Source organism: Sarcophilus harrisii, chromosome 6 (assembly GCF_902635505.1).
Source record: "Sarcophilus harrisii chromosome 6, mSarHar1.11, whole genome shotgun sequence".
NCBI lineage: Eukaryota > Metazoa > Chordata > Mammalia > Dasyuromorphia > Dasyuridae > Sarcophilus > Sarcophilus harrisii.
Genome location: NC_045431.1, coordinates 241,572,889 through 241,590,000, shown reverse-complemented (window position 1 = coordinate 241,590,000; position 17,112 = coordinate 241,572,889). Strand labels below are relative to the sequence as shown.

Sequence of the window (17,112 nt, the reverse complement as noted above, 5' to 3'; positions counted from 1 at the left end):
ACTCGGGCCCTCCCGACTTCCGGACCTTCGTACACAGAGCTTGAGCGTACGCAGTGGTGCGCCTACTGTTTCCCCCCGCTAGAGCGTGAGCTGCTCGGGGGCAGGGCCCGCGGCTGCCTCTGTATCTGCGGCGCTGGCCGAGGCCGCAGCGCGTGGCTACGGGCCCGAGGCAGCCGCTGCTCACATCCTTGTTGCTGTTTCCTCCAGGCGGAGTGACGGGCTCCGGGGTCAAAGGAGGGACTTACTGCCCAGCCCGCGGATCGCCGCTTCTCCGCCGCCTACCGGATTTGCCTGCACCGCGCAGGCGCCTTGGGCGCCTATTTCCTCTCCCCGCCTCTCCGCGTTTCCAGCCGGAATCGCTCCGCCCCCCACTCCTGTCTGACCCCGCCCAGACAGCGGGGCGCTTGGCACGGGCGCCTGCGCACTACCGGCCTCGACACTCCGGCGCGTGCGCAGTCGTTCGTGGCGATTTTCCCTTTCCGGGTCCCCCCCGGGTCCGGCGGGCGCATGCGCGTCCGGCAGCTGGCGGCTCGCGGCTCCTGCTTCCGGCCTTCACCGCCCCCTCCCCACACCCCTCCCCCCCTCCGGGGCCGGCACCGGGAGCGGGAGCACCTTCGGGGGCGAGCGCGGAGGTCCGGGGCACGCGAGCTGCGGCCGGCCGGCGGCGGGTCCTCGGTCGGGCGAGGCGGGGCGGGGCCGCGGGGGCAGGGGGGGGCGGGGGGGGCGCGGGCCCCCGCATGCGGCGGGCGCGGCGGGGGGCGGGGGGGGCGGCGAGGGGCCGGGCGCGGGGCCGCCCATGAGGGCCCCGGGCCCGGGCCCGCGGACGGCGCCGCCCCCCCCCGGGCGGCCATGGGCTCCCAGGTGCTGCAGATCCTGCGCCAGGGCGTGTGGGCCTCGCTCACGGGCGGCTGGTTCTTCGACCCGCATCAGAGCACCTTCTCCAACTGCTTCCACCTGTACACTTGGCTGCTGCTGCTGGCGCTGCCCTTCCTGCTGTACATGGTGAGCGGGGGAAACTGAGGCACGGGGGGGCAGGGAGGGGGGGAGGGGGCGGGCGACGTGTGTACCCGGGGGCTGCCGCTGCCGGTACCTTATTGTACGGGAAGTGGGGGGAAACTGAGGCACGGGGGGGAGGGGGGCGTCTGTATACCCGGGGGCTGCCGCTGCTGTTGCCCCTCCTGTTGTACACGAGGAGCTGGGGGCGGAGGGGAAACTGAGGCACGGGGAGCCGGCCTGTTACATTGAGCTCTTGCTGCTGGGTTTGCCCTTCTTGCCGAACGGGGGGTGGGGAGCACCTGGGGCTGCTGCTTCTCGCCCTGTTCTTCTCACTGAACGCGGCAAACAGGGAAGGACAGGGGCGGGGGCTGCCTGTGCCCAGCCGTGCTCATGGGGAGCAGCCAGGGCGCCGCGGGCGGGTGTGCCAGCCTGTGCACCCGCGGCCGCTGCTGGCCCTGTTCTCCCTGCGATCGCCAGCGGTGTCGGGGGGCAGGGGCAGGGGCAGGCACTGGTGGGGGGCCGCCGGGAGCTGCCCTTGTTCTCCCGGGGAAGGGGAGGGATCTCTGGGGCGGTCCTGGGCTCCGGGCCGCGGCCCCCCCTCGCCTTCAGCGGGACGGACTGGGCGGCCGCTTTATCTTGGGCAGGCCGCGGGCTGGGGCCTGGGGCAGGCCCGGGGGCCCCACTCAGCCCCCCGCCCTGCCCGCAGGTCCTGCCCCCCAGCATGCTGGTGGCCGCCGTGTACTGCCTCGTGGTGGCCGTCATCTTCACCACCATCAAGACGGTGAACTACCGGCTCCACGCCATGTTCGACCAGGGAGAGATTGTGGAGAAGAGGAACTCCACGCTGGGGGAGGCCGAGGAAGAGGCTGCCCCCGGGGACAGCGACGTGCCCAGGTAGGCTGGGCCGAGCGCGTGGGCGGTCAGGGGCGGGCCCGGCGGGGCCAGCCCTGACCGCCTTGTCCCGGACCCTCAGGGATCCTGGGGTAGAGATGACGGTGTTTCGGAAAGTGAGCTCCACACCCCCCGTGCGCTGCAGCTCCCAGCATTCTGTGTTCGGGTTCAATCAGGTGACGGTGAGTCGGCCCCCTGCGCTTGTCCCAGCCCCTTGTGCTCCGCGGGCGGAAACGCGGGAGCTCCGTCCCTCCCGCTCCGGCCGCTCCGGCCGGGGCCGCAAAGGCCTCCTCTCACACTCGCGTCTTTCTCCTCCGCCAGGAGCTGATTCCTCGGATCGAGGACACGGGGCCTCTGAGAGGTGAGGTCCCGCCGATTCCTGCACGCTGGCTGGGAGACCCTCCCGGGGGCGCCGAGGCCCGGGGCCTCCCTCGAGGGTGCGGGGCTGCGGGCTCAGCGCTGACGGGCCCCGCTCACGTTGCAGACATCAAGGAGCTGGTCCGGGAACAAGGCAGCAACAACGTGATCGTGACTGCGGCCGACAGAGAGATGCTGAAGCTGAGCTCTCCGGAGAAGCTGCGTGAGTGGGCCGGGAGGGCAGAGGGCCCGGCTCCGAGCTGCCGTCCCGCCTCCTGGGAGGCTTCGAGCTCCCGTTCCTCCCAGGACATGTGACGACTCCGCTCTTTCTGGCTCATTTCCCTTCTAGTTGGAGAACTCCCTCAGACTCCTCCAGGGCCTCTTCCCCCAGAGCCTTCACTGCCCAGCACAGACTCCTCAGAGCGTTCTCCCCTGGCTGGAAACAGAGGGACCCCCTGGAGTGGAGAGAGTGTGGTCGACACTCCCATGAGCCCTTTGCTCAAAGGGAGCCTGAGCCAGGAGTTGAGCAAAAGCTTCCTGAATCTGACTCTTCCGGACCGGCCGCTTGTGCGCACCAGCAGCCGGAAGGAGAAGCGTGGGGGGGCCGGTTACCAGCCCCTGGACCGGCAGGGCTCGGGGGATCCTGTGCCCCAGAAGGCTGGCTCCTCTGACTCCTGTTACAGCGGCACTGACAAGGAGACTCTGAGCAGTTTTAAGAGCGAGAAAACCAACTCCACTCACCTGGACAGTCCCCCCACGGGCCACGCCAGGGACGGCAGTGACACGGATCCGCCGTCCGAAGGTGACCTCCCCCCCTCCCCTGATGCCGGGGTTCCTTCCGACGACACCCTGCGCTCCTTTGACACGGTGGTCGGAGCGGGGACTCCACCGGGGGGCTCCGAGCCCCTCCTGGTCGTCCGGCCCAAAGACTTGGCCCTGCTTCGGCCGGGCAAACGCAGAACCCCAATTCGCCGGCATTCCCCCCCAAACCGAGCCTCCCGGCGCCCTTATCCTGCCCCGGGCCGCCCCCTGCTGGAAGGCGGGGGCTTTTTTGAGGATGAGGACACAAGCGAAGGCAGCGAGCTAAGCCCGGCGTCCAGTCTCCGGTCCCAGAGACGCTTCAGCACCGACAGCTCCTCCTCTACTTCCTGTTACTCCCCTGAGGGGTCCAGGGGGGCGGGGGGTGGGCCCCGGAAGCGGCGGGCTCCCCGAGGGCCTGAAGAAGGGGCCACGGTGCCCCCCAAGCGTCCATACGGGGCTCAGCGTACCCCTAGCACCGCCAGTGCCAAGACACACGCCCGGGTGCTCAGCATGGACGGGGCCGGGGGCGACAGTCTCCGGGTCCCGTCGGCGGGCTCCAAAGCAGAGCTGGAGGCCCAGGCGGGGGGCGAGCCCGCCGTGGCCTTGGCCTCCTTGCCGCCGTCAGACAGCTTCGCCCTAGGCAGCCGAAGGGGACCCGCCGCCAACCAGCCAGGTTGGCGGGGGGAGCTCCAGGAAGAAGGAGCAGTTGGGGGTGGTGAGTGCAGCCCTGCGGGATGGGGGGCGGGGAGCCTGCAGGTGGGACGGGATCTGCTGGAGGGAAGCCAGCCTGGGCCGGGGAGGAGCCAAGGGCGGGAGGCTGACAGCCGCCGTGTGGGTTCTTTCGGAGGGGCTGCCGAGGAGGGGGCCAAGCGAGACCGGTCGAGTAGCGTGCGACGGACCCAGGCGATCCGGAGGCGTCACAACGCCGGGAGCAACCCGACCCCGCCCTCGTCCGTCATGGGCTCTCCCCCCAGGTGAGCTGGGCCCAGCCTCCCACGCACAGAGGTTCCCCCGGCCTCACGTGGGTGCTGACGGACGCCTCTGCCCGCAGCCTGCAGGAAGCCCAGCGGGGCCGCGCGGCCTCCCACTCCCGGGCCCTCACCCTGCCCTCGGCCTTGCACTTCGCCTCCTCTCTGCTGCTGCCGCGGTCGGGCGCCAACGTACATGAGGCTTGCACCTTCGACGACACCTCGGAGGGTGCCGTGCACTACTTTTACGACGAGAGCGGTGAGTCCCTCCCCCGTCGTTCCTTCCCTTCACACTCAGGGATGAAGGCTAGCGCCCAGGGGCGCGGCCCCCTCCCCCCACGCTGCTCAGAGAAGCGGGCACGCGGCCCCCTCCCCCACACTGCTCACCTGGACTCTTGGGGCTGTTTCTTAGAGCTCTTGTCCTTCCCTGGCCCAGCTTGGCCTCCGGCTTGTCCCTGGGGGGCCCTTTCCTCAGGTTCCACAGCTCTCTGACAATAGCCTCCTCTTCCTGCTTGCAGGGGTGCGACGCTCCTACACCTTTGGCTTGGCAGGGGGTGGCTATGAGAACCCCGTGGGACAGCAAGTCAGCGGGGAGCAGGGGACCAACGGGGCCTGGTGAGTGTCGGCAGCGGTTCCTTCTGCTCTGTGTTTTGGCCAGGCCAGAACCTGCTGTGGTCCCCTGGGGCCTTGGCATCTGCTGCAGTTGGATGCTGTGACGGGAGGTGAGGGGGGAACAATCTCCCTTGAGAAACTCAGCCTGTGGGGATGGGAGGCCAGGAATGGACAGTCGGAGGAGGAAGAAGGGTTTGGGGGCTGGGGCTGGGGCTCTGGTTCCTGTTATCCTGGGGCTCTCTATGGAACCTGCTTCTCCCCCACTTTTTCCTCTTCCTTCCGAGCCTTCCCGCCCGCCCAGTTTCAGTTGCCTCTGGTCCTGGCGCGCAGTGGGGTGTGGACGCCGAAGCTGCATCATGCTCTCCCCCCAGCCTTTGTTTCCCAGCTCCAGCTCTGTCCCCTCTGCATCCCTGCCCTGTTTCTCTCTTCCCTGCTCCTCGCCTTTCTCCTGCCATCTCTCTTTTTCTCTTATCTCTTTCTGTCTCTCTCTGTCTCTGTCTCTCTCTTTCTCCTCCTCTTTCTCTCTCCCTCTCCCCCAGGGACCGCCACTCTCATTCCTCCAGCTTCCACTCAGCGGAGGTCCCCGAGGCTGCTGGAGGTCTGGCCCTGCTGCAGCCTCGCCCTGTGGTATTGCAAGGGATGCAGGTCCGGAGGGTGCCCCTGGAATTACCCGAGGTGAGAAGGGAGCTGGGGTGCAGGGTCCCAAGTCTGGATGTGGAGGGAGATGGAGGGCTGCAGTGAGAGCGGAGCGGGGCCCGTGCACCCCCCTCGGAGGGGCCGGTGCCCAAAAGCTTCCAGTCGTTTCCTCTCCACAAGGGGAGTCGGCCAGCTCAGGAGGCTGCGGGCCCCCTCTCTGCTGGGGAAGGGACCTTGAGCCCGCCGTGGCTCGGCCTGTGGGTCAGTGTTCTCCGACCCTGAGGTGCACGGGGAGGGTCATTGTCTCGGGGGGACGCTCGGGCTTGACGTCTGTGCCTCGCGCCGGCAGTTTGACTTACTGGACCAGGATTCCCTGCACGAGTCTCAGGAGCAGACCCTCATGGAGGAGGCCCCCCCACGGCCTCAGCACAGCTACAAGTATTGGCTCCTCCCTGGCCGCTGGACCCCCGTGCGTTACGAGCGGCTGGCCCTGCTGGCCCTGCTGGATCGGTGAGGAGCGGGACCCCCACGAAGGGGTTTGACTAGACGGTCACGGGTGTCCCAGCCTGGTAGTGGTCAACCACATCAGCCTGTGGGGGGCTTGTTCCTGAGGGAAACACCCAGGGCTAAACTGGGCAGGACCCAGAGGCCCTGGGCCCTGCCCCCTGCCGTACGGGCAGCTGCTTTTGCCTCTACATGGGAAACCTCTACGGAATCCCTGCAACATGCCTGGCTCAGTGCTGGCTCAGCGTGGGAGCCGTTTGTGAGACGTTTGGTGGTGACGTGGAAGGGAGGCTGCCCCGGCCCCTTCCGTTCCCCCCGAATGTGGTACTTGGCTCTGTTCCATGGGACAGGGCTGTGGCCCTTGGATTTCCCCCCGCAGCGGGTTCTAGCTCCGTGGGCTGGGGGGGGGGGCCCGCCGGGCTGTGGGCACAGGCCCATTGACTGGTGACTCCCACAGGACTCGGGGGGTGCTGGAGAACATCTTTGTGGTGTGGCTGGGTAGTCTGGTGGCCTTTCTGGGCTACCTGCTCCTTCTCAAGGGCTTCTTCAGGGACATCTGGGTCTTCCAGTTCTGCCTGGTCATCGCCTCCTGCCAGTACTCGCTGCTCAAGGTCAGACGCCGTCCGGGCCCCTCCCCCTCCCCGTCCTCGGTGCCACTGCCAGCCCTGGAGCCCTATCTGACCCTGCCTGGCTCCCCTTCCCCGAGCTCACAGCCCCCAGCCCTTCCTTTGTCTCGGTCCCGGCCCCTCGGAAACCACGGTCCCCGTTTCTTGCAGAGCGTCCAGCCCGATGCTGCGTCTCCCATGCACGTGAGTCCCTGCTGGCCCAGGAAGTGACCTTGTCTCCTCGGGGGAGGGGGCCTTCTGATCGAAGTGTGGGGGGACCCTGAGCCCCGGACCTCGTCTGAGGGGGGCAGGCTCGGAGCTGGGGGCTGGGGTGGGGGACCCTGAGCCCCGGGCCTGCCTCGTTCGGGGGGGGAGCCGGAGGTTCCAGATCCAGGACGGGCCTGTCTGGCTCCTTTTGCAGGGTCACAACTGGGTGATCGCCTACAGCCGGCCCGTCTACTTCTGCTGCTCTTGCCTCCTCATCTGGCTGCTGGACGCCCTGGGCTCGGCCCTGCCCTTCCCTCCCGTCTCCCTCTACGGCCTCACGCTCTTCTCCGCTCCCTTCTTTTTTTGTGCCCGAGATGTGGCCACTGGTGAGGGGGCTGGGGGGGGCGAGGTGGAGGGGAGGGGGGGGCTTCTCCAGGCTTCGGGGTGGAAGCTGACGCCCCACCCCTCATCCCTTGTCCCTGCAGTCTTTACCCTGTGCTTCCCTGTTGTCTTCCTCCTGGGCCTCTTGCCCCAAGTCAACACCTGCCTCATGTACCTGCTCGAGCAGATTGACATGCACGGCTTCGGGGGCACAGGTATGTGGGGGGGCCCGGAGGTGGGGACTGGGGTCACGGGAGGGCTGGAGGAGGGCTGGGCCAGGGCCTGATTGCACCCCCTCCCCTCAGCTACCACCAGCCCCCTCACCGCTCTGTACAGCCTCCTGCGGAGCCTCCTGGCGGCTGCGCTGCTCTACGGCTTCTGTCTGGGTGCCATCAAGGTAGGAATAGAGCTGGGACCAGTGTGGGACACGTGGCGGGAGCCGGGACGGGTGGGGGGCACATGGCGGGAGGACCGTGGGAACCCAGGGGGAGCCTCTCTGTTCCTGGCCCTTGCTCTCATCCCACCCCCATCTCCAATCGGCACTTCCCCCCACAGGCACCTTGGCCGGACCAGCACGTGCCCGTTCTCTTCTCTGTGTTCTGTGGTCTTCTGATGGCGATCTCCTACCACCTGAGCCGCCAGAGCAGCGACCCCACCGTCCTCTGGTTTGTGCAGGACCCCGGTCCCTGCTGCCCCCACCCCCATTCTCCTGTCCCATAGCCCGGGGCCGGGCTCACCCTTGTCCATCCTCCTCAGGTCCCTGATACGCAACAAGCTTTTTCCTGACCTGGAGGAGCAGAACCTTGAGACCCCTCGTGCGGAAGCCCCCGACCCACTTCCCAGCAAACTGAGGCAGTCTGTGGTAAGACCCTGGAGCCCCAACTAGAGGGACTTTGGAAAGGCTGGATGTGGGCAGTGGGATGGACGACAGCAGAGTGAGAGGCTGCTCCGCAGCTGGGACTGTTTGAGAGGAAAGCAGCCCACAAGGTGGGCACATGGGCAGGATGCAGTCAGGGGCAGAAGGGGCGGCCCGTGGGCAGGATGGGTAGGCTCCACTGAGTAGTCTCCCTGGCCACCCCCAGCGGGAGATTTTGCACTCAGACCTGGTGATGTGCCCAGTGATCGCCGTGCTCAGCTTCGCCATCAGCGCCAGCACCGTCTTCATCGCCCTTAAGGTGAGTGGGGCCCGCGGTCCTGCTCTGCCACCTCGGCCTCGAGCCCTGTTGCCGTCCCTCTCATTGGAGCAGGACTCGCTGCCCCCTCCGGACGTGCTCCCTCGTGGTCCCCGAGTCCAAGCGTTCGGCGTGGTGACTTCTGCGCTGCGGGGAGCGCCCTCCCGGCAGTGCCAGTCGGTGCCTGGTCTGCCATGGGCTCTGCAGGAGCTGCCCAGAAGCCCCTTCCCAGTGTGGGTCAGAGGCGAGCCCAGGGCCGCTGGCTCCGAAGGCAGCGTGTGACCCACCCCTGGGCGGTGCCCTTGGGCCAGCAGGGGCCCCCGCCTGACACCCTGTCCTCCCCGCAGTCTGTCCTGGGCTTCGTCCTCTACTCGCTGGCCGGCCTGGTGGGCTTCCTCACCCATTACCTCCTGCCTCAGCTCCGCAAGCAGCTTCCGTGGTTCTGCCTCTCCCAGCCCGTGCTCAAGTCCCAGGAGTACAGCCAGTTTGAAGTGCGCAGTGAGTGACGCCCCAGGGGTCTGGACCCTCAGAACCAGGCAGGCCCTGCCCCGGGGCCTGGGCTCAGGCCGATGCCCGGCTCTGCCCGCGATGGCCGAGGGCCCCCCGGGGCCGGGCCTGCGCCCGAGCAGCTTCTGTTGTCTTGCCCCGCTTGGGGCTGTCTCAGGTCTCTGGGAGCGCAGAGAGCTCCCTTGGCCTGCTAGCCCCCCGTGCCTTTCCTCTCTCTAGAGGAGCCCATCAGTGGGGAAATCTTTGTCCATTCTGGCCGGGCTCAGGGCCTTGCTCTGTGGGCGAGATCCTCTGCCCCTCTTTGGCCCTCAGAACTCAGCCTTCTCTGGGCACCCCTTTGCCCTCTGTCACCCATCAACCTTTTGGCCCTGGTAACCTTTTGGCAACCTCCCTGGACCCCTGCTCCTCCCTCATCACTCAGCAGCATGGCTCATCTCGCCCCCTCCACAGGAGATGGAGGTCCCGGGCCAGTGCCGGGCCCACTCCCAGGTGGTTTGGAGAGCCGGCAGGGGCTCGGGGCCATCCTATGGAGGAGGCTTCTTCAGAGGCCCAGGGCTTTTGCCCCCTGCGCCCCCTGCTGGGCTCGCTGTGTCTCCTGGCTTTCCTCCCTTGAGGGTTGTGGTTGAGAGACCCACAGTGGAGGCCCGATCCCTGAGCCGGCCATCGATCGGCCTGCCTGGAGACCCTGGGCGCACGGCCCCCGTGGTCCCGGCTTCTGCCCGAGGCGTTTGTCTCCACAGACGCGGCGCAGCTGATGTGGTTCGAGAAGCTCTACGCGTGGCTCCAGTGCGTGGAGAAGTACCTCATCTACCCGGCCGTGGTGCTCAACGCGCTCACGGGCGACGCCCACACCGTCAGCGGCCGGCCGGACAAATTCTGCCTCTAGTGAGGAGGGGCCTGGGCTGCTGGGGGGGCCTCCCTTTGCGGTCCTCGTTGGGCATGGAGCCTCAGTGGGGCCGTGCTGGGGGTCGGACATGGATACTGGCGGGGGGGGGGCGGGGGGAGAGCTTTCTGACCCCTCTTCCCCCTCCCTTCTCAGCTGTCGAGCCCTCCTGATGACTGTGGCCGGACTGAAGCTCCTGCGCTCGGCCTTCTGCTGCCCCCCCCAGCAGTATCTGACCTTGGCCTTCACCGTCCTGCTCTTCCGTTTTGACTACCCGCGCTTCTCCCAGGGCTTCCTGCTGGACTACTTCCTCATGTCCCTGCTTTGTAGCAAGGTGCTGGGGGTGGGGGTGGGGTCCTGAGAGGAAGAGGAGCAGCAGGGTCTTGGGCGTAGGTGCCATCTTACCGCTTGCTATCCCTGGGTATCAGACCGTGCGGGAGTGGCTGTGTGCCTTCCTCTTCCAGAAAGGGCCAAAGCCACAGGCAGGGCCACGCTCCCGTCCTGTCCACGTGCCCCCTTCCGTGCCAGGATGCCCAAATGACGGGCACGGACTGGTGGAGGTGCCCATATCTTATGGCATGAGATGGGTGCCCCCTGCTGCTCCAGGGAGCCCTGCCCCCCACCTGGCTGGCCCTTGCTAACCCTGTTTCTCTGTGCTCCCCCTCTCCAGCTGTGGGACCTGCTGTACAAACTCCGCTTCGTGCTCACCTACATTGCTCCCTGGCAGATCACCTGGGGCTCAGCCTTCCATGCCTTTGCCCAGCCCTTTGCTGTGCCCCGTATCCTGTGCAATGGCCCATGGGGGGAGGGGGTGATCGGGAGAACGAGGGGGGGGGGGCAGGAGAAGGCTGAGAGGGAGGCTCGGAGGGACTCTGGGGAACGGGCGGAACGAGGGGGTTTTGGGGTCAGGAGGGCTTCAAGGCATCTGGGGGGGGGGGGCTACGTTTTGGCGCCAACTTTTGCAGTTCCACCTTGACCGCGGCTGCAGACTCCGCCATGCTGTTCGTGCAGGCCCTGCTCTCTGCCCTCTTCTCCACCCCTCTCAACCCCCTGCTGGGCAGCGCCGTCTTTCTGATGTCCTACGCGCGGCCCCTCAAGTTTTGGGAGCGAGACTACAAGTGAGTGATGGGGGCCTCCGTCTGCAGGGGCACGGCCGGGTTTGGACCGAGGAGCTCCTGGGGGGCCGGGAGCCGCGCAGCCACAGGCCAGGACAGCGTGGAACGGGCAGGGGCGAGAGGCTTAGAGGTGGAGGTGGGGGGGCCGCCTGAGCACCAACATGGATCCGGCCCCGCATGGGCCCCGCTGCCCTCATGGGTAGAACACGATGGGGTGGCAGCAGAGTTGGGTTTGGGGGGCGGCCGGAAGCCGAGGAGGTTATTGAACGGGGCTGCCTGCTTCTCTCCCCTTGTGTGGGAACCACTTGGACACCTCTGCCCTTCTCCTGCAGCACTAAGCGTGTGGATCATTCCAACACCCGCCTGGCCACACAGCTGGATCGGAACCCCGGTGCGTACCAACTCCTGGGCCGTGTCGGTGTCCCGGGGGGCCGACTTGCGTGGGGAAAGGCCCCCCTTCACCGCCTCCCTGTCCCCGACGACAGGTGCCGATGACAACAACCTCAATTCCATTTTCTACGAGCACCTGACGCGCTCCCTGCAGCACACGCTGTGTGGCGACCTGGCCCTCGGCCGCTGGGGCAACTACAGCCCCGGGGACTGCTTCATCCTGGCCTCTGACTACCTCAACGCCCTGGTGCACCTCATCGAGGTCGGCAACGGGCTTGTCACCTTCCAGCTGCGGGGCCTGGAGTTCCGGGGTGAGCTGCCGAGGGCTCCCGGACAAACGCCTGGGCCTGGCCGCCCTGTGGAGAAGGAAAGCGGGCGCTGGGAGTGAGGGCTACCTCCCCGGGGGGGTGGGGTGGGTGAGAGGGGGTCCCCTCAGTATGAAGTCCTAGGTCCCCCAGAGGGCCCTGCTGTGAAGGAGAGATCTCCAGGGACGTGTAGTTTTTGGCTCCCAAATGGTCCTTTTTAGGGAAATGAGCTGAGGGGAGGGGGTGATGGGGTAGGGCAGCCCCGACAGAAATAATGGACAGCGAAGGCTCTAGAATGAAGGGGGCTCCACGGGGAAGGGTCTTCCATGGAAGGAGTAGGGATGTTGGATTCGTTCATTCGGGTGCGTTTCTGTGATTCTGAGAATGGCTTCGCTGCCTGCCTCCCCGGGGGTGATGGGGGGGGGGGGCTGCCCGGGAGGCTGGGGCTTGAGAGGTGGTCCCGCCCCTTGGGTTTGGCAGTACCTGGGAGCTTGGCACCGAGCACGGGACGGTCTGTGGTGGTCGGGACACCGGGCTGGGCGCCTTCGCCACCGACTGGGGCCGCTCCCCGGGTGCCCACGCTCCTCCGCCCCCTCAGGCCCCGTTATTCTCCTCTCAGGGACCTACTGCCAACAGCGGGAGGTGGAGGCCATCACGGAGGGGGTGGAGGAGGACGAGGGCTGCTGCTGCTGCGAGCCGGGTCACCTGCCTCGAGTGCTGTCCTTCAATGCCGCCTTCGGGCAACGCTGGCTGGCCTGGGAGGTGACCGCCAGCAAGTATGTGCTCGAGGGCTACAGCATCAGCGACAACAACGCCGCCTCCATGCTGCAGGTGTTTGACCTGAGGAAGATCCTCATCACCTACTATGTCAAGGTACCCGGAGCGGCCGTGGGGGGTGGGGAGCTGCCCTTGGAGAGGGGCTGGGCGTGGGAGAGCACGGGCTTGTGGCCAGAGGCTCTGGGGAGCATTTGTCCCGCGTCGGGGGCTGAGAAGAAAGGACTTTGATTCTCACGGCCTCCCCGGCGGGGGCGCCACTAACTCCATTTTCCGATTGAGGAGGGGGCCTGAAAGGGCAGGTGACGCGTTTGGGGGCCCCCTGTGCCTTTGGCAGTCGGGGGGTGGGCGGTGCTGGAGGGAGGTCCATCCCCACGAGTGTTTTGTCCTGGGGTTCGCAACCTGACCCGGCACCCCAGCGACTTTAGACTCCGGGCCACAGACTCAGGCCGGTGCCCGGGCTCGGTAGCCAGAGGACCATGTGCCAGGCCGGCCTTCCTCTGGCTGCCCCTCCCCGTGGCAATCGGCTCGCTGCCCACGCTGGACCAAACCAGAGAGTGAAGTCCGGGTGCCTCGTGGGTCCCTGTGCTCTGGGAGTCTGGCCCGCCGCTGTCCTCCCTACTGTCCCCTGACCCTCCGCTGGGAGGCCCCCAGAGGTCCTGTCATGTGTGCGCACATGTGGAGGTTCCAACTCCCTCTTTTGCAGCTACAGGGGGACGGGCCCCAAGCTCCTTGTTCCTCAGTTGCCCAGTCTGTGGCCTTTGGCATTAGCCCCCAACACCCTCTACAGGCACTGATGGGCAGATTTGCCCCCAGCAGCCCCTCACCTTCCCCCCAGGTCCTCGGGCCTGGCTGGTTTTCTGTGGTTCAGATGATGGGGCTCTGTCTGTTCCATGGCCACCGTGTCCTCCAGGGACAGGGCTGGGGGAGGGGGGGGAAGGAGGAAGAGCTTGTGTATGAGGTCTCCCACTGTGCCCCCCACTGCCGGGCGCCTCCTCTGGTAACACAGTGAGAGGATGGGGTTAGAAGGTGGGAGTGGGGGGGCCTCCCTCCTGCCCCACCAGGCCTGGTTGGGATCAGGCCTAGGATCCCATTGGTAAAGGAGACGCCCCTGAGCTCATCCAGAGATCATGGGGAGGTGAAGTCTGGGGCTGGGGGAGCCGGGCCTGCAGGTTGGGCCCCGGTGTTTCCTAGGGAGCCCCGGGATGCGGGTCTGCTCGGGCACTGGCAGCCACCCCTCGGATGCCATTGAAGGACCGCCTCAGTTCCCTTGGGAGAAGGGCCGCTCGGTCTGCGTGGCGTCTGTAATCCTGCCCACCGGTGAAACCCTTGTCCCACGCCCCTGGCACCCCCCAGGGCTTGCCGGCTGGGGGTCCCTGCCCCGGGGGGTCCCTCACCCAGGCCCTCTTTCTTTCCCAAGAGCATCATCTACTACGTGAGCCGCTCTCCCAAGCTGGAGGCCTGGCTGAGCCACGAGGGCATCGGGGCGGCCCTGCGGCCGGTGCGCACCCCCGGCTACGCCGACTCGGACCCCACCTTCTCCCTGAGCGTGGACGAGGACTACGACCTCCGGCTGGCCGGCCTCTCACTGCCGGCCTTCTGCGCTGTCCACCTGGATTGGATCCAGTACTGTGCTGCCAGGCGGGGCCAGGTGAGCCCGGGCCAGCAGCCCTGGGGTGGGGGGCTCAGGCAGCTGGGGGCAGCTTCGGCGCCTTTAGGCCCGGCTCGGGGCCCCAGGGCTCGTGGGGGACAGAACCTGGGCTCCGGGGCCCAAGGCTGAGCAAGTCCTTTGGGGTGGGGCTTGTGTCTCAGCCCATGGAGCACGACTGGAACTCTCCTCTCGTCACCCTGTGTTTTGGGCTGTGCGTGCTGGGCCGCCGGGCTCTGGGGACCGCTTCCCACAGCATGGCAGCCAGGTGAGTGTGCCCCCTACTGCCCCCCCCCCCCCCCCAGAGGCTTCCTTCCTCGGACCCCAGAGACCCCCTCAGACCCCTTCTTCCTCGGACCCCAGAGACCCCCTTGGACCCTTTCCCTGGCCTCCCTCCCGCAGCCTGGAGCCCTTCCTCTACGGCCTGCACGCCCTGTTCAAGGGAGACTTCCGCATCACCTCCCCTCGGGACGAGTGGGTCTTTGCCGACATGGACCTCCTGCACCGCGTGGTGGCCCCCGGGGTCCGCATGGCCCTCAAGCTCCATCAGGTTGGCGGGCCGGTCCTGGGGCGGGGGGGGAGAATCGGAGGGGGGGGCCTCAGGGCCAGGTGTGACACCTCCCGCTCGCCCCCAGGATCACTTCACGTCCCCCGACGAGTACGAGGAGCCCGCCGTGCTCTACGACGCCATCGCGGCCAACGAGGAGCGCCTGGTGATCTCGCACGAGGGCGACCCGGCCTGGCGCAGCGCCATCCTCAGCAACACGCCGGCCCTGCTGGCGCTGCGGCACGTCATGGACGATGCTTCGGACGAGTACAAGATCATCATGCTCAACCGCAGGCACCTCAGCTTCCGCGTCATCAAGGTCTCTGCCCGCGCCGGGTCATTTGTGGCTCCCTGGGACCCCCGCCACCTGCCCGGAGCTAGGGGCAAAGGAAGGGCCACCTGGCCAAAGGGCCCAGCCCTGCCATGTTACGGATGAGCAGACTGAGGCCTGAGAAGGTCCTGGTGCAGCGTTCCCCTCCTGGGCCTGTACCATGGTCACCTCAGTCCTGGGCATGGGAAGGGGCGGGGAGGAAGGACCTGGGGACCCCGCCCCTGTGATGGGCACATGTGTGCCCATGCACACACATACACACACACTTCCCCCCCCCCCCACACACACACACACTTTGATGCCCAGCCTTGCACTGTTCCCAGGAGGGCACAATTCTGGCAGCTCAGGGACAGGTCACATTCCCCTCTGTGAGGCTCGGCGGGCTAGCCTGGACGGACCTGTCGAACTCCTCTGCCCCCCCCCTTCATCCTTCCAGTATCCTTCCTGGTCCCCTTGGGCCTCCCACCCTCCAACTCTGGTCCTGTCCCATAGGTGAACCGTGAGTGTGTGCGGGGCCTGTGGGCCGGCCAGCAGCAGGAGCTGGTTTTTCTCCGGAACCGCAACCCGGAGCGCGGCAGCATCCAGAACGCCAAGCAGGCCCTGCGCAACATGATCAACTCGTCCTGCGACCAGCCGCTGGGCTACCCCATCTACGTGTCTCCTCTCACCACCTCCTTCGCCGGCAGCCACCCCCAGCTCCAGGCCCTCTGGGGGGGCCCAGTCAGCCTCCGGGCCATCGCCAACTGGCTCCTGCGCAGCTGGGAGAGGTGAGGCAGGACCTGGGAGGAGGCAGGACCTGGGAGGGGGCCGGCCCTGGCCGGCCTCCCTAAGGCTCCTGTCCTCTGCCCTAGACTCCAGAAGGGCTGCGGGGCCGGCTGCAATAGCGGAGGGAACGTGGATGACTCAGACTGTGGGGGCGGCTCCTCCTCCATCAGCAATAACCCTCCAGCCCCCCACCCCACCCCCGAGACCACCGCCGGTAAGGAGGCGGCTGCGATTGCCCGTTGGGACGGGGCGCTGGTCCCCAGGGTGAATTTGCGGAAGGACCTTGGCTTGGGCAGGCCTGAGAAGCGCCCCCCCCACTCCCCCCCACTTCACAAAGAGGGGTGGGCTGGGGGGCCGTGGGCTCACTTGTGATGCTCTTTAATCCGTCCCTCCCCCAGCCCGAGAGCAGCCCTTCCCCCTGGGCTTGGGTCTGGGCTGGACGCTGCGGCCCTCCCTGAGCGGAGCCGGCGACGGCTTCTCCTCTCGACGGCGGAGAGAGGGTGGGCCCCCCTCCCTCCAGTGGCCCCCACCCATGGGCGCTCCCCGGCTCCCAGGACCAGCCCCTTCCCCCGTGCCTGCCTCGCCGGCCCCCCCCGAAGGCCCCCAGCCACCCCAGGCCAGCACACCTGCCCCCTTCAGCTACGAGGGGCTCAGCGGCAAGTGGAGCTTGGGAGGCAAGAAAGGTCTGGGAGGGTCTGACGGGGAAGCGACCTCGGGAAGCCCCAAAGGAGGGCCGCCCCTGCGCTCTCAGGTAAGGCCTCGGCTGCTCGAGGGCCGTGGGGGTTGGGAGGAGGGAGCGGCTGCTCGGGGGCCATGGGGGTCTGGGGAGGGGGGCCTCCCGGGAGCCTGTGGAAACCTCGCTCTCCCTCTCCCAGGCGCCCACCGCCTCTCCCTTGGACCTCGGCCTCCCCCCAGAAGTCAGCACTGACGCTTGTCCGCCTGGCCCCGCCCAGGATCCTTCTCTCTCGGCCAGACCGGACGCCGGGACTCCCGGGGGTGGGAGCAACTGGCTGGCCCCCCCAGAGGAACAGGAGAGTCCAGCTGCCCAGCCCTTGCTGGAACACCAGTACTGACCAGGCCTGACCCTGATGGGACTGACCGAGTGCTCGGGGGCCCAGAGGCCGGCCTCCACCTCGACCTCGCCAAACCGATGGGCTGGTCCCGTTCAGAGCGCTCCGGAGCCAGGGGGCGGGGCCCTCTCTGCCGGGGGCCGGGACGCGGGACTCAGGGGCCCGGCACCGGGGGCTGGAGCCGGGCCAGGGAGGGAGAGATGCTAGCCCTCCACCGCGGCCTCCCAGGGCCCTGGAGCTTGGGCCGAAGCTCGCAAAGAATGGGGGGGAATCTTTTTTTTTCCTTTTTTTTTCTGCTTCTGAGACACCAGAATTAATAACACTATTTTTGATTTTGGTTGGAGTTTTCTTTGGTCATTTTGTGGGGTGAGGCGGAGGGACGGGAGCGGGTGCCCACCGGGCAGCGGGCGACGGGAGCTGGGCTCAGTGATTCTCCCGGGCTCTCCCGGACGCGGAAGGTCCCTCCATGGATGTAGATTGCGGCCTGTCCGGAGAACTTCGCCCCCCTGTTCCCTCCCCCTTCTCCTGGGTGCAGAAGCCTCTTGTAGCAATGTGTGCTTCATGTCGGCGTGCAGCGCCTGTGGTGCCCCGGCCTGATGCCCCGAACAGCCTGGGGGCTGCCAGCTGCAAGGAAGGGGGGGGAAGGG

At 67.3% G+C, this 17,112-nt stretch overlaps 1 protein-coding gene across 3 annotated transcripts; it reads left to right on the top strand.

Annotated features, from left to right (window-relative positions):
• Positions 1–761: 761 nt before the first annotated feature.
• On the top strand, positions 762–16,808 carry PCNX3 (pecanex 3). 3 transcript variants are annotated; one of them, XM_031942113.1, is made up of 35 exons: positions 778–1,002; positions 1,703–1,890; positions 1,970–2,069; positions 2,209–2,248; positions 2,372–2,467; positions 2,594–3,760; positions 3,893–4,019; positions 4,097–4,272; positions 4,532–4,628; positions 5,165–5,300; positions 5,611–5,771; positions 6,223–6,376; positions 6,542–6,574; positions 6,792–6,963; positions 7,063–7,173; positions 7,264–7,355; positions 7,514–7,623; positions 7,715–7,820; positions 8,041–8,133; positions 8,478–8,628; positions 9,378–9,522; positions 9,677–9,854; positions 10,191–10,299; positions 10,509–10,638; positions 10,968–11,026; positions 11,121–11,336; positions 11,950–12,203; positions 13,525–13,755; positions 13,917–14,020; positions 14,155–14,302; positions 14,388–14,618; positions 15,123–15,397; positions 15,482–15,609; positions 15,794–16,146; positions 16,271–16,808. In XM_031942113.1, the coding sequence occupies exons 1-35, from the start codon at positions 850–852 to the stop codon at positions 16,466–16,468; spliced, it is 6,222 nt and encodes a 2,073-aa protein (XP_031797973.1). In that variant the 5' UTR covers positions 778–849; the 3' UTR covers positions 16,469–16,808. The 3 variants fall into 3 exon arrangements, with proteins under 3 accessions (XP_031797974.1, XP_031797973.1, XP_031797971.1); XM_031942114.1 differs by having other exon boundaries at positions 762–1,002; positions 2,209–2,467; XM_031942111.1 differs by having other exon boundaries at positions 2,209–2,467; positions 5,189–5,300.
• The last annotated feature ends 304 nt before the right edge of the window (positions 16,809–17,112 follow it).

Bases quoted from the DNA above. Each gene is read 5' to 3' on its own strand.
- PCNX3 (XM_031942114.1), top strand. From the start codon at position 850: ATGGGCTCCCAGGTGCTGCAGATCCTGCGCCAGGGCGTGTGGGCCTCG. The intron at 8,134-8,477 runs GTGAGTGGGGCC...TCCTCCCCGCAG, and splicing joins CCGTCTTCATCGCCCTTAAG to TCTGTCCTGGGCTTCGTCCT. The intron at 10,639-10,967 runs GTGAGTGATGGG...CTTCTCCTGCAG, and splicing joins TTTTGGGAGCGAGACTACAA to CACTAAGCGTGTGGATCATT.